Source organism: Myotis yumanensis, unplaced genomic scaffold (genome assembly GCF_028538775.1).
Source record: "Myotis yumanensis isolate MYYU_CA2020_CCGP unplaced genomic scaffold, mMyoYum1.0.hap1 SCAF_16, whole genome shotgun sequence".
NCBI classification, from domain to species: Eukaryota; Metazoa; Chordata; class Mammalia; order Chiroptera; family Vespertilionidae; genus Myotis; species Myotis yumanensis.
Window position 1 is genome coordinate 12557238 of NW_027223767.1, and position 15360 is coordinate 12572597.

Genomic DNA, 15360 nt, shown 5'->3' on the forward strand with positions numbered 1-15360 from the left:
TTCTGCTCCCCTTCTCCCAGAGCTGAGTAATGGTCCCTCTGCTGCTGGATGAGGGTAACTAGTGTTGAGCAAGGGAGAGCGGGTGTCTTGTCTGTCACCAGCTGCACAGTCTCACACAGTCACGCCCAGCAGTCTGACACAGTTCCTGCCACTCCTGCTCAGCCACGCTCACTGTGACCCCTGCCACCCCACCTTGGGAGTGAGATTTCAAACAGGTCCCCCCACTCTTCAGTTTATCAAGTTGCCTAGCAACCAACCAGTCAATGGCATGAAGCCCCACCCCCACTACTTGACTTCACACCAAGCTCAGTAGTCCCATTGGCTCCTGCCTAGTACCACCTCTCAACCCTGGTTTTAGGAACAATATGCCAATCCCCACGGCTGCTGGACTAGGAAGCCCACTAATAACCCGCCCCCCCCCCCCCCCCCCCCCCCCACCACCCTGTCTCCATCATTTGCCTCCCCAAACAGACACAGAGATTCTGGTATCATATAAAACCTTTTTATATAAACTCACCCCCACCTCTTTTTGTCCCTCCCTGTTCCTTCTCACCCTGTTGAGCATCAGGGATACTGGTGTCTGGGCTCCCCCCACACCACCAGAGCTGAAGCTGACATTCAAGGTGGACATGGCGCATGGAGAGCAGGGGAAGGTCCACCTCCTGCTCCCCCTCGTCCCCGCTCTCCGTGGGCTCTGGAAACACACGCTGACCGGAGGCGGTGGCCAGCAGAGGCAGGCTGGGGTGCAGGCTGGAGGGAGAGACAGGCAGAGTCTGTCAACCCCCTGAGAGAGGATGCTTGCTCCCTCTGCAATTCACCTCCCTCCCAACCCGAGCCCCAAGATCTGTGGTATGACCTCACTCCATTGGTGCAGTCCTTCTGAGGCAAAAAACTCAGCACAGGTTCCGGTTTCCTCTCATGCCCAGCCTCGCCCGTGTCCCACACAGAGACAGCCCCGCTCGTGCTGCCGCTCACTAGGAACTGCCCGGTCCTGGGGAGAGAGCAGAGGCTTGCTGGCATGGAGTCATCATCCCAGCGCAGGAACTCCTCACACCCAGGGGTTCGAATCTGGGTTACAGGGGGCCCTGGAGTCCTGGGAAGGAAGGACCCACGGTCACTCACGGGTCCAGATCAAAGTAGATGCGCTGATTGGTGGTCACCTCACGATTCAGGGACCACAATGGATGACCAGGCTGCCGGAGATCCCAGCACAGAAGCTCAGCATCCTGAAGACATAGAACAGGGGCCTGGAGCCCACCACCCAGACATCTCTGCTTCCCTCAAGCTTTACAGGCACGCCTTTAGCTTGGGTTGATTTTTTCTCTCACATCTATCCCCCAACATAGCAGCCCACATCCCCACTCCTGCCTACTGCCCTTTGGGGTCTCAGGACATGACTCCTACCTTGCGGGCTCCTGAGAAGAAGCGGTTGCCATCGGGGTGAAAGCAGAGGTGGGTGATGCCCCCTCGGTGCCCTCCCAGCAAGGCGAGAAGGGAGCCATCATCCCAGGCATACAGGCCCAGGGAACAGCCATAGGAACCACAGGCATAGAGGGGCTGGGCTGGGTTGAAGGCTATGCAGGAGATGATGCCGCTCTGGCCCTGCTTTTTTGCTAAAGAGGGAAGGAACAAAGTGGGGGAGCGAGCAAGGGCACCTGACATTAACCAGGCTAATCAGAGGTGCACCTCTGTCTCCTGTCCCAGAGCCCATGTGCCAGGAAAGCTTGTAGTAAAATAGAACCAGCTTCACCTCCAATTTCCTAATGATACTAAGATTTTTGGAGACCAAAAGGTACACAGCCAACAGGAACTGGGCTCAGAGAGAACAAGCCCTTTACCCACCGGTTTGACCAGGGCTGTACGAGGAGGCTGTGCGCCCCACCGCCCCCAACATGTGGTCCCTGGCTCACACAAGGCCCCTCTGCACACGGCAGTGCCCTTTCCTTGCTTCCTCTCTTGGAAGCACAGATGCTTACCAAACGTGGCTCGGACCTCACAGTCACGGCCGGGCCGGGCCGTGGAAAAGACACGCACAGTCCGGTTGAAGCCACAGAAGAGCTGGGAGCCGTCCGGGGAGAAACAGAGTGAGTGGGCTGCCGTCAGCTCATCCTGGGAGGAGGAAAGGGCCAGAAACAGGCCTCGTAAAGCAAGTCACCTGTCCTCCAGGAAGGAAAGCTGGGCCAGGACGAGCGAGGCTGGGCGGGAGGTCCCTACCAGGTGGTTGTAGGCGCGAAAGGAAGCCCGGAGCTCTCCAGTGAATGCATCCCAGATGTGAATTGGGTTCTCCCGGCTGCTGCTGGCCACACTGAGAACAACAAGGACACTGAGGCCTGCTGCTGCCAAAGGAAGGGTGGGAAGCCAACTGACCGACCCTCTCAGCTCACACCTGGAGGGCACACCAAGCTTTCCTCCTCCCAGAATTCCTGGGCAGCCCTGGACTCTCTCAGTAGAGGATCCCCTTGAAACTGCCCAGGGGAGTAGCAGAGGCCAAGGTCATCACTTACTAGGAGGTGTCTGGCTGGCTTGAAGACATCAGAGAATACCAGCAGTAATCGTAGATGGTGTCGCCTTCCACCATCCGAAGGACAGGGACCTGGACAGATGGGATGCCTAGGTCACTGGAGGGAAGGGAGGCATCTTGGACCTCCAGCAGTTTTACGGCAGAGGGAGACCATGTGTCATCATTTAACCAGGCAGGAGAGGGCAGATGGGGTCAATATGAAGAACAGAATCTTTATGTCAACATTCAAAGGTCAGCTCATACTTTAATGTCAGATTTGGGCCACCAAAAGTCATACACATTTATCCTTTTGCTTTTTGAACACTCAGAGAAGAAAAAAATAAATAATATCCCAACAAAGAACCAACCAATGATATGCATATTTCTTTTATATTTTTTTATTGATTTCAGAGAGGAAGGAAGAGGGAGAGAGAGATAGAAACATCAATGATGAGAATCATTGATCGGCTGCCTCCTGCACGCCCCCTCCTGGGGATCGAGCCCACAACCAAGCATGTGCCCTTGGCCGGACTTGAACCTGGGACCCTTCAGTTCACAGGCCGATGTTCTATCCACTGAGCCAAACCAGCTAGGGCAATGATATACATATTTACTAAGCATCTACTAAGTGCCACTTGAGCCCTTAAAAAATTAAACAGCCCTAGCCAGTTTTGTTCAGTTGGATAGAGCGTTGGCCAGAGGACTGAAGGGTCCCGGGTCTGATTCTGGTCAAGGGCATGTACCTTGGTTGTAGGCTTGATCCTGGCCCCAGGTCTGGACTCATGCAGCCGGGCCACTTTTGGGAGGCAACCAATCAATGTGTCTCTCTCACATCGATGTTTCTCTCTTTCTCTCTGTCTCTCCGCATCCCTTTCACTCTCTCTAAAAAAAATCAATGGGCCCGGCTGATGTAGCTCAGCGGTTGGATGTTGACCCAAAAACCAAGAGGTCACCTGTTCAATTCCTGGTCAGGGCACATGCCTGGGTTGCTGGGTTGATTCCTAGTGGCGGGTGTATAGGAAACAGCCAACCAATGATGCTCCTCTCTCATTGATGTGTCTATCTATCTATCCCTCTCCCTTTCTCTCTCTCTAAAAATCAATAAAAACATAGGTTGATGCTCAACCACTGAGCCACACAGGCTGGGCTAAAAACATGTTGTTGTTTTTTTAATCAACGGAAAATATCCTAAGGAGAGGGTTAACAAAAAATTAAAATTAAAATTAAAAAATTAAATAGTTCAAATATGCAAAGTATTAAACAACAACACCTGTGACTTTTTCACCCAGCTTAAGAAATAAAATATACAAAACAGTTAAAACTTCAGCCCAATGAAACCTTCCCTCAGAGGTAAACACTATCCTGAATTTACCATTCTCATGAATTTCTTTAGGAATATATTTATACAAAGAAAAAACAATGTAGCCCTAGCTGGTTTGGCTCAGCGGATAGAGTGTCGGCCTATGGACTGAAGTGTCCTGGGTTCAATTCCGGTCAAGGGCACATGCCCGGGTCGCAGGCTCGATTCTCAGTGGGAGGCATACAGGAGGCAGCCGATCAATGATTCTCTCTCATCACTGATGTTTCTAACTCTCTCTCCCTCTCCCTTCCTCTCTGAAATCAATTAAAAAATATTTTTTTAAAAAGAAAAAACAGCCGAAACCGGTTTGGCTCAGTGGATAGAGCGTCAGCCTGCGGACTCAAGGGTCCCAGGTTCGATTCCGGTCAAGGGCATGTACCTGGGTTGCCGGCACATCCCCAGTGGGAGATGTGCAGGAGGCAGTTGATTGATGTTTCTCTCTCATCGATGTTTCTAACTCTCTATCTCTCTCCCTTCCTCTCTGTAAAAATTCAATAAAATATATTTAAAAAAAAAAAAGAAAAAACAATGTATAGCATTATCCTGCATACCTATAAACTTAATATTAATGATATCACACTGTTTGTGATTGTGAGATTTAACCATGGTGACAACATTTAGCGCTAATTCACACATTTTCACTGCTGTAGAGTACTTCATTCATCTCTCCTTTTCTATCGACAATCACCGATGTCTTTCCATTTTTTAGCTAGTGTGTTTTTTAACATTGTGGTACTCATGTGAGAGGGTGGGTTTCTCTGTAGTTTCTGCTAACAAGGAAAATTATTGGGCTCAATGGCATGTACTTTGCCAACTCTGCTAGATAATGTCACATTTTTTCCCCAAAGAGCTCATCCCAACTCACTCTTCCACCAACTGCATAGAGTGCCTGTTGCTCTGCATCCTGCTGATATTGTCAAGACTTAAATTTTTCTCAGTTTGAAGGCTGTGAAATGGTGTACATTTGCGTTTCCTTCATACTACTGAGGTTAGACATTTATCTATGTGGGGCTTTTTGAGGCATTTATCTGTTTATTAACAATTTAAGTATGCCTCTTCATAATTTTTGTTCATTTTTCTACTAGGCTTTTGTCGTTTTCTTACTGATTTGAAGGAAATCTTTAAATCATCTGGACCAGTCCTTTGTTAGTTATTTGCTTGACTTTGGGTGATGTCATCCAGCCATGACTTCAGTTTCCACCTCTCTATTCTGAACCCATATATTCAACTGCCTGGTAGAAAGCTCCACTTGGCTATCCCCCAGGTACCTCAAACCTGCCACCTGCAAGCCTGCTGTTCCTCCTGGGCTCCACAGCCAATTTCCAAGCCTGAAATCAGCACCAGCCTGAATGACAACTCCTCCTCCTCCTCTTTTCTGCCTTTTCACTCTCAGTCCAGCCCCGTATCATATTTTGCCAATTCCACCTCCTGGAGTTCTCTTGCATCTGTCCACTTCCCGTCATGCCACATGGAGCCACTGCCTTCTTGCTAGCATTTCTGCAAAACCCGACATGTTCTCCAGGCCTCCCTGCACCCTCACACTCCAATCTACCCATCCATTCTCATTTCCACACCACGGCCGCATCAAGGCCCTGCACACCTTGTTAAGTTGGAATTCTGTGCAGCATCACCTTCTTAAAATGTTCCAGTGACTCTTCATAACCCTCAGTATAAAACCCCTCTTTACAAAGCTTCCCTATCCACCTCTCATGGCTCACTTCTCTGTGCTCACTCCATAAAAATCTCTACATCCTACTGTTTTAGCTCTCAGTTCTCAGAAGGTACCAACTCACCATACTCAACCTGCAGGCTTTCACACATACTAGTGTCTAAGGCTGTAATACTCTTCTTTCACCTCCCCCAACTTCTGGTTGAATCCTACTCATCCTTCAGGTCTCTGAGATGCTTCTTCCACTGGGAAGCCTTCTCAAACCCTCAGGCTGAGCAAGGTGCCCTGCTCCGTGTTCCGATTGCCCTCTGTGCTCCTTACTCTGCCGTGTACCTATCTGAGAAGGCAGGAACCATGTCTGTCTTGCTCGCTACTGTTCTCCAACACCAAGTATTTTAAATGTTTTGTTTTTTAATCTTCACCTGAGTACATGCTTATTGATTTTAGAGAGGGGGGAAGGAGCGAAGAGAGAGAGAGAGGAGAGAGAAACATTGATAGGTTGCCTCCCATACATCCCCCGACCGGGAATCAAACCCGCCACCTAGATAAGTGCCCTGACTAGGAACTGAACCTGCAATCTTTTGGTGCATGGGACGATGCTCCCACCAACTGAGCTACACTGGCCAGGGTTAAATAATATTTTTTGTGTGTTTTTAAAATGTATTTTTTTTGATTTCAGAGAGGAAGGGAGAGGCAGAGATAGAAACATCAACAATGTGAGAGAGAATCATTGATCAGCTGCCTCCTGCACGGCCCACACTGAGGATCAAGCCTGCAACCTGGTATGTGCCCTGACTGGGAATCAAACCATGACCTCCTGGTTCATAGGTCGACACTCAACCACTGAGCTCTGCAGGCCGGGCTAAATAATGTTTCATTTTTATTTTTTTAAAATATATTTTATTGATTTTTTACAGAGAGGAGGGGAGAGGGATAGAGAGTTAGAAACATTGATGAGAGAGAAACATCGATCAACTGCCTCCTGCACACTCCCTACTGGGGATGTGCCTGCAACCAAGGTACATGCCCTTGACCGGAATCGAACCTGGGACCCTTCAGTCCACAGGCCGACACTCTATCCACTGAGCCAAACCAGTTAGGGCCTAAATAATGTTTTAATGAGCAAATGAAGACAGGAGACTGTTCTAGTAACATAAGGCCCAAAATAATAGGACCTTGAATTAAAGTAGAGGCAGTGAAATAGAGAGAAGTAGATGGATCAGAAAGATTAGGTAGACTTGATGGGTTGTGGTAATTAATTGGACATGGGGAGGGGGGGTTTGGGAAAACATTAAAGGATGAGATCCTGGCTTTTGGCTTGAATACCTGAGTTCATCACGATGGTGAAGGACTTGGGGTTCACAGGAGGGCTATGAGGTGCTACTGTCCTTGGTGAGGGTGAGTGGGAGAATCAGACAGCAGAAGCCTCAAAGGAAAAGTTTTTACCAAGAGAAAGGACAATTGTCTGGATATAGCATTTGGGAATGAGGGTTCCCCTCTCCCCCTAATGAAATATGTAGGGCACATAGGATGCACAGTCTTCTCTGGAGAAGGCAAGAGGGGAGTAAATGCCTCAGGCAAGAGCCATAGGGAGGAAAGTTCTCAGAAAAGAGGCTGGGGAGTTGGGAATAAGAGTTCTAGAAATGGGAGAGAAGGGAGGAGAGTTATTCCCAATAACTATGTTGGGAAGAAGCAGTATAGGGATATACCCCAAAAATGCCCTCCAATTTCCCCACCTATAGAAACTTTATCCGTTTCCAAATACTAAACTTTAAAAAGGGAATATCTAATGAATGAGGTTGGGCTAGACATGGTACGCCCACAATGCTAACAGCATTTTAAAAAAACACAAAAACTTTTAAAACAAATGGACTATCTATATCACAAGACACACAAAACAAATATATATATATATATATATATATATATATGTGTGTGTGTGTGTGTGTGTATATATATATATATTAAATATAGTTTTATTGATTTCAGAGAGGAAGGGACAAGGAGATAGAAACATCAATGATGAGAATCATTGATTGGCTGCCTCCTGCACACCCCCCACTGGGGATCAAACCTGCAACCCGGGCATTTGCCCTTGACTGGAATTGAACTTAGGACCCATCAGTCTGCAACCGACACTCTATCCACTGAGTCAAACCAGCTAGGGCCAAAACAAATATTGATACTGCTTGACCTATGGTATTTCTTACTCATAAAATTTCTCTTGCCCTAGCTGGTTTGGCTCAGTGGATAGAGCGTCGGCCTGGGGACTGAAGGGTCCTGGGTTCGATTCCAGTCAAGGGCACATGCCCGGGTTGCAGGCTCAATCCCCAGTAGGGGGCGTGCAGGAGGCAGCCGATCAATGATTCTCTCTCATCATTGATGTTTCTATCTATCTTGCCCTCTCCCTTTCTCTCTGAAATCAATAAAAATATATTCTTTAAAAAAAAAATTTCGCCGAAACCGGTTTGGCTCAGTGGATAGAGCGTCGGCCTGCGGACTGAAGGGTCCCGGGTTCGATTCCGGTCAAGGGCATGTGCCTTGGTTGCGGGCACGTTCCCAGTGGGAGATGTGTAGGAGGCAGCTGATCGATGTTTCTCTCTCATCGATGTTTCTAGCTCTCTATCTCTCTCCCTTCCACTCTGTAAAAAATCAATAAAATATATTTTTTTTAAAAAGAAAGAAAAAAAAAAGAAAATTATCTATCATAAGTACTCAGTGCATTATCGCACACCATTAAGACTGAAGCACCATGAGAAACATTTAGGGTATGATTATTCTAAAAACAGCAGTATACCAAACCATCTACTATAGGATTACAACCACTTAAAGAGCTTCAGTACTTATACAAAGCTTTAAAAAAAAAGTAGAAAAATTTAAAGGGCTGAATTTTGTAGAGTGGTTAATGATGACTTTTTTCCTTTTTAACATTCCTATTTCTCTTAAATGAGTTTGTGCAATAAATTCTCAACCTCCCATATATTCAGTGTCTCATGTAACTATCCCTGCTCCTGAACTCTTCTTTTTTATTTTTAAATCCTCACCTGAGGATGTGCTTATTGATTTTAGAAAGAAGGGAAGGAGAGGGAGAGAAAGAGAAAGATCAACGTGAGAGAGGATATCAATTGGTTGCCTTCCGCATGCACCCCAACTGGGGATCAAACCTTCAACCTAGGTATGTGCCCTGACCAGGAATTGGAACCACAACCTTTTGGTGTACAAGATGAAGTTTCAACCAACTGACCCACATCGGCCAGGGCCTGAATTCTTCTTACAGGATGGCTGCACCGCAGCCACCTGGCCCTGAGAACCACTGGTTTCTGTTCCAGGAACCAGGGTATGGAGTGCCTTATATTTTGCACTGAGAACTCAAAGGTCTGCAGCCTCCAATCTTACAGAGCTGCAGCTGGATAAGCATTTAGGACCATCCCCAGAGCTGGACACCCTTCTTTTTTAAAGAAGCCACCAAGAATTTCTTTAATTCTCACCCCCTCTCCCCAGTCCACACCTCAAGGACAGGAGATGGGTGTCAACTGTGCTCCCCACTGTAATTTCTAAATCTTTTCACTTCTCCAAACTCCAGCTTCTCTATAGTTCCTGCCATCAGCCTAGCTCCCCACTTTTTGTCATTCTCCCTCATTCACTGAGACTTTATCTCCTGGTTTATTATCTCACTCCCTATAGATACTCCTGTTATTCTTGGTGACTTTCACTTCCACTGGGACTTTGAACTTGCTATTCTCCCTGCCCAACTGTCTTCTTTCCCAAAACATCAGCTTGGTTCACTCTGTTCCTTCCTTCAGATCTCTGCTCAAATGTCATCTAAATAGTGAGGTCAGCTCTGGCTGGGTGGCTCAGTTGGTAGGAGTGTCATCCTATACACCAGAAGGTTGCGGGTTCAATTCCCAGTCAGGGCACATACCTTGTTGCGGGTTTGATCCACATGCTGGGCGAGTATAGAGGTTTCTCTCTCTCATTGAAGTTTCTCTCTTTCTCCCTTCCTCTCTCTCTAGAATCAATGAATCCTCAGGTGAGGATTAAAAAAATTACTTGGACATAATCCTTGATTGCTTTTTTCCCCTGCACCTCCACATTCAATTGACCTCCAAGTCCTACAAGAGATACTTCAAATGCATCCCCATCCCTCCATCTCTCTTGACACCACCCTAGCCCAAGTACCATATATATGTTTTACTTTGTTATTTTTTTTTGTTGCCTGTTCCCCACACTAGAATATAAGTTTCACAAGGACAGGGACTTTTGCCTGTTTTTATTTGACTAATCCTCAGCTTCTAAAACAGGGCTGGTACATAGAATGTACTAAAAAAAAAATAGTGCTGAATAAACAAATCAATGAAAGAATGATGCATCCATCCAATACCATGGCCTTTCCCATTCCTTTACCTCCTTAGCACCCACAGCTATAACTGACACCATGATTGAGTCCTGGGCCTTGTCACCACCACAGTCTCTGGCTACCATCTCCAACCAATCCTGCTCGCTTGCTCTGCCATTTCTACCACAATTAATCAGCTTCATCAAAAATAGATTTACATCATGGCTGGTGTAGCTCAGTGGGTGAGCATCAACCCACAAACTAAGAGGTCACTGGTTCCATTCCCAGTCAGGGCACATGCCTGGGTTGTGGAATCGATCCCCAGTGCGGGGTGTGCAGGAGGCAGCCGATCAATGTTGATGTTTCTCTCGCATCTATGTTTCTATCTCTCTATCCCTCTCCCTTCCTCTCTCTCTAAAAATCAATAAAAGCATATTTTTTGAAAGACACCCTTGTCTTTCACCCCTGACAAACCCCAACCAGACTATCCTCCATGTTTGCACTCAACTAATATCAGTGACTGCTAGTGCTCATTGAATACTTACTACCTCAGGCACTGTTTTAAGCACTTTGCATTAATTCTTTTAATTTTCACAGCTCTGTGAGGTGAGTGTGATTATTATCATCCTCATTTTAAAAACTCAGAAACTGTGGTCCATCACCTTGCTGGGGAAAGATGCATGACCACGCTAATTGTTTTCACTTTAAATGGATGGCAACACATTTCTAGCGAGCAATGGGCAAAGATGAGCAATCCTCCACATTCTATGGTTTTGATCTTCAGCTCTCCAGGACCGATCCTTCACTCCTGCTCTCTGCCTACAGGCCCTCTTCCTTCAGCCGATAAGCTCCCTTTATGCTTCACTGAGAAGCCAACAGAGAGACACTGAAACCTTCCAAACACCAAACAGGTGCCTCTGAATGCATCTTCTGCCTTTGCTTCTACAGCAGTGGTTCTCAACCTGTGGGTCGCGAACCCTTTGGCAGTCGAACGATCCTTTCACAGGGGTCGCCTAAGACCATCCTGCATAACAGATATTTACATTACAATTCATAACAGTAGCAACATTACAGTTATGAAGTAGCAACCAAAATAATTTTTTGGTTGGGTCACAACATGAGGAACTGTATTTAAAGGGCCAGAAGGTTGAGAACCACTGGTCTACAGCAAGGGATTATCCTGAACCTATCAAAGACCTCTAATGTACTCTGGAGCCTGTCTTCACCCAGCTACTCGGTGGCTTTGTTAACCCTTCTCTCTCCTAGAGCACCAATTCCTGTCTACTGGAGTTATTCCTGACAACACAGAGGCAACCATTAACCCTTTTTTGGACTCATAATCCCTCTGGTCACCATTCCATTTCTGTTTCCTGTCATAAGAAAAGGAAGTGTCTATATTTCCTCTCCCACCCCTCTGATTGGCTTCTGCCTCCATCACTCCCCTGAAAGTACTCTTGTCAGGATCACTAATGTCTTCTTGGGTTATTCTCTAAATCTGCCTCACTTTCAGCAGCGTTAGGCATGACTCTCTGCCTCCATTTTTGTAGTTTCTTCTGCACTCCTCCTCCATATGCTGGAACGCAGGGCTCTGCTTGAGCCTTCTCCTTCTCCATCTACACTCTCTCTTGAGACGAAACCCACTCTCAAGACACAACATATTATCTACATGCTCCCCCACTTCTCAAAGTATATCCCCAGCTCCAACTTCTCCCCATAGTTTTACATTTCACAATTAATGTACCTAAAAACTCCTGACTTGTCCCAATACCTTTTTATATCCCTGTTTCCTGCTCTGAGTAAATCATACCATCCCTCTGGCAGCAAAACCTGGACACCATACTTGACTGCTCCCTTCCCTGCACCTCCACATCCAATTGACCTCCAAGTCCTACAAAATACACGTCAAACCCATCCACAACTCCCCATCTTCCCTGACACCACCCTAGCCCACGCCACCATCATTTCTTGCCTGGACCATGAAAAACACATTCTAATGAGTCTTCCTGATTTCACTGTTGCCCACCCACAGTCCATTCTCTAAAATTCAGCCACCATTTCACTCCTGTTTTAAAACTCTACATGGCTTCCCAAATAAACTCCAAATGCCTTACTGACAAGACCTGACACAATGTGGCCACTGGCCATCTCTCCATAAGCAGCACCCTTCCCCTCTCACTGGCCTCAGTCCAGGTGCATTAGTCTTTTTTCCTGTTCCTTGAACACACAAAGCTCTTTCCCAGCTCTTGGTTTTTGCAAGATCATTGCCTCTCCCCAGAATGCTCTTTCTACAGCTCTTCACGTGACTATCTCATATCCTTCAGGTCTCAGTTTAAATGTCTCCTTTTCAGAGGGCCCCTCCCTGACCATTTAATCTCAGTCGTATCCTCTCGTTATTCTCTCCTCATTCTGTTTACTTCCTTCATAACATTTATTATCATTTGTAATGAACTTGGTTATTTATTGGTTTGCATGTTTGTTGTCTATCTCCCAAACAAGAAAGCAAACCAGCTCATCTGTCTCATTCACTTTATCCCAGCACCACACAGTAACTGATATATTGGTAATCATTCAATAAATATCTGTCGGCACTCTCCCTCTCAGGAGCACGCCCACACCTTTCTTCCTGCTCAGGCGTGCATCTCCTAAACTCTAAGGGTCCCCACAAGACTTGCAACCAGGGGAGCAATGGGCAGCGGCAGTTCACCCTGGCTAACCACCTCAACCCGTCTCCAAGGTTGCTTTTCTCTGACTTTCCAGTGAGCCAAAGCAGCCCTGCCTGGGACCATTTCTTTCCTATAACATTTCTAGAGAGCCACAGCAGCTCCACCTAGGCTCCCTCCTGTTGCTTCTTCTGTCCTAAGCCCTTCCTTGTTTCACTGTGCCCAGCTTTAATAAATGTACTCTCAAAAAAAACCTGGCCCTAGCTGGTTTGGATAGAGCATCAACCAACCCTCGGACTGCAGGGTCCCAGGTTCAATTCCAGTCAAGGGCACGTATCTCAGTTGCAGGCTCAATCCCCGTGTGGGAGGCAACCTATCGACATATCGATGTTTTTCTGTTTCTCCCCCTCCACTCTCTCTAAAAATCAATGGAAAAATATACTCTAGTGAGGATTAACAAAACATAAAATACCATTAAAATAAAATTTTAGAAATAAAAAAATCTGTAAGTCAATTAAGTACTCTCACTAAAAGTCACTACTCTTCTGTGGCAAACACATATTCCTGACTAAAGAAGGGACAAACATCTCTCTAAATGACTTTATACCCTAGTTCAATTGGTTACAGCGTCCTCCCAACACCAAGGTTTTGGGTTCAATCCCAGTCAGGTTGAATGCATAAATAAGTAGAATAACAAATAGATGTTTCTTTTTTTCTAAATATGTATTTTTATTGATTTCAGAGAGGAAGGGAGAGGGAGAGATAGAAACATCAATGATGAGAGAGAATCATCAATCGGCTGCCTCCTGCAGGCCCCCTACTAGGGATCGAGCCCACAACCCCTGGCATGTGCCCTTGACCAGAATCGAACCCGGGACCCTTCAGTCCACAGGCCAACGCTCTATCCACTGAGCCAAACCGGATAAGGCAACAAATAGATGTTTCTTTCTTTCTCTCTCTCTCTCAAATCAATTTTAAAAAACAAAATAAAAATAAATAAAGGACTTCAGAATTTAGGATAAAAAATGCTACCTATGGAAATTCATGATGAAGAAGATGTTCAGTGTCTGGTGAAAGGGCTGGTTTAGCCCTTACCCTTACCATTTCTGCATATTCCCGCTGTTCCCCTTCATTGTACATCTCTGGGGGTAGGTTATAAATCCGCAGGATGTTATCAGCACTATTGGTCAAGATGCAGGAGCCATCAGGGGCCCTAGGAGTAGGCAAAGGTTAGAAAGCTAGACAGACCTACATTTTCCAAGTGTAGGGCTAGGGCTGAGCCTATGTCTAGAGAGTAAATTCCCCCCAGAACCCTGAGGGAAGTAGAAGACAAAATCCTAGGTGAAACTGAAGTTCAGTCCAAGAGGGATTCTTACTCCTACTCCCACCTCTGGTGAATCCTTCTCCCAGGTAAATGGGGTATTTGGAGGTGAAAATCCTGGTGTGTTTATCTCCCTGCCCCGTTTTCCTTACCACTTACAGCCTTTCAAGAAGTTCTCAGGCTGGGCGCTGAACTCTGACCAGGAACCACTGAGAAACTGAGGTAGTTGGGAGAAGCTGTAGCTCCAAGTGCTGGAAGGAAGATGGGAGACAACAAATCTGAGTCGCCAAAGCAAAGAGGAAATAGGCCTGGAGAACTGGGACTGAGGACCGGAGGATAAGGGACATCACACACTTCCATGCATCTCAGATTTCCAATGTCCTCGGATTCCCTCCGTCAACTGCCAGCACCACTTACGTGGACCCTTCCTCCTCAGGAACGGGCTCCTCAGACACACCTTCCATGGCTTCTCCAGGCCCCAATTCTGGCCCGTTCGTTTCCTCCGCAGGAAGGCTCACATTTTCAGAAAGTTCTTGCTCCTTGACTCCAGGGCTCAACTCACTGGGAGTGCAAACCCCTGTTTCCGGGGAAGTGGAGAGAGAAGCTGGGTCCCCCTCCTCCGGCTCCTGGGACACAGCTGAGCCAGCCATGGGATCGGGGGACACGCGGGGCGGATCATCGCCTTCGGATGTCAGTGGCATCAGTTCTGGGTCCGTGTTTTTATCCATCGGGGAAGCCTGAGGCGAGAGACGGGCTGAAGCTGGGGCCTTGTCTGCAGACAGGCAGTAGGGCGCTAACGGTGGCTCCTCGGACGTCTTCATACCGCCGAAGAAGCGCTGCAGGCATTGGCCTCGGCCAGGCAGCCCTCTTCCCGCTGGCTGCCAGCTAGCTGCCCCGGCCGCTCCGCTTCAAAATCCACCAGGATCCGGGAAGCCGACTCGAGAGACCCACCTGTGCCTCCCTTCCTCTTCCGGGAGGGGGCAGAAGACCCCGGGAATGGAACGTAGCCGCTGGGACACCAATGTTGAAAGCACCGCGGACCTCAGCCGGGTTGGTCCCTACGCGCCACTAGCTCTCGCGAGATCTGGGCCAACCTTTCAATTGGGTCTCCGCATCTCGGCTCAGATTTCGCGGGCGACCCACAGAAGGGGCGGGACCAGGAGTCACCATTCCCATGAAGCCGTGGGGCTTCTGGTGGTTCCTGGGAGTTGTAGTCTGAAAGCGTCCGCCTGGGCGAGAAAAGCCCGGGCTCCCGCGGTCGTTCTTAAAGCGCCTACGTCCCACCTCGGGGGCAGAGGGCTCTAGCGCCATGCTTGATTTTACAGGTTTTGAACGTCTCCATCTCGCCAAGTTCCTCAGACTTTCGTCTCTTCATTCATTAAATAAATATTTATTACTGGGCGCTTAGTTGCTTCCCAGTACTGTACTAAGCCCTGGGACATAAAACAGTGAATAAGAAGTAGACTAAAGTTAACGCTGCTGTGTATTAAAGGCAAGGAACAAATATTTTCAGA

At 47.3% G+C, this 15360-nt stretch overlaps 1 protein-coding gene across 2 annotated transcripts; it reads right to left on the reverse strand.

Annotated features, from left to right (window-relative positions):
• Window positions 1–498: 498 nt before the first annotated feature.
• WRAP53 (WD repeat containing antisense to TP53) lies at window positions 499–14898 on the reverse strand. Of its 2 annotated transcripts, none has more exons than XM_070395590.1 (10): window positions 14264–14898; window positions 13999–14097; window positions 13627–13738; window positions 2505–2593; window positions 2215–2305; window positions 1977–2109; window positions 1405–1613; window positions 1123–1226; window positions 857–991; window positions 499–750 (listed from the first exon to the last, which is right to left on the reverse strand). In XM_070395590.1, the coding sequence occupies exons 1-10, from the start codon at window positions 14665–14667 to the stop codon at window positions 504–506; spliced, it is 1623 nt and encodes a 540-aa protein (XP_070251691.1). In that variant the 5' UTR covers window positions 14668–14898; the 3' UTR covers window positions 499–503. The 2 variants fall into 2 exon arrangements, with proteins under 2 accessions (XP_070251691.1, XP_070251692.1); XM_070395591.1 differs by having other exon boundaries at window positions 538–750; window positions 862–991.
• Window positions 14899–15360: the final 462 nt, after the last annotated feature.

Coding starts and splice junctions, on each gene's coding strand:
- WRAP53 (XM_070395590.1), bottom strand. CDS start 14,667: ATGAAGACGTCCGAGGAGCCACCGTTAGCGCCCTACTGCCTGTCTGCA. Junction 14,098..14,263: donor CCTGAGGAGGAAGGGTCCAC/GTAAGTGGTGCT, acceptor TCTTCCTTCCAG/CACTTGGAGCTACAGCTTCT. Junction 751..856: donor GACTGCACCAATGGAGTGAG/GTCATACCACAG, acceptor CTCTCCCTCCAG/CCTGCACCCCAGCCTGCCTC.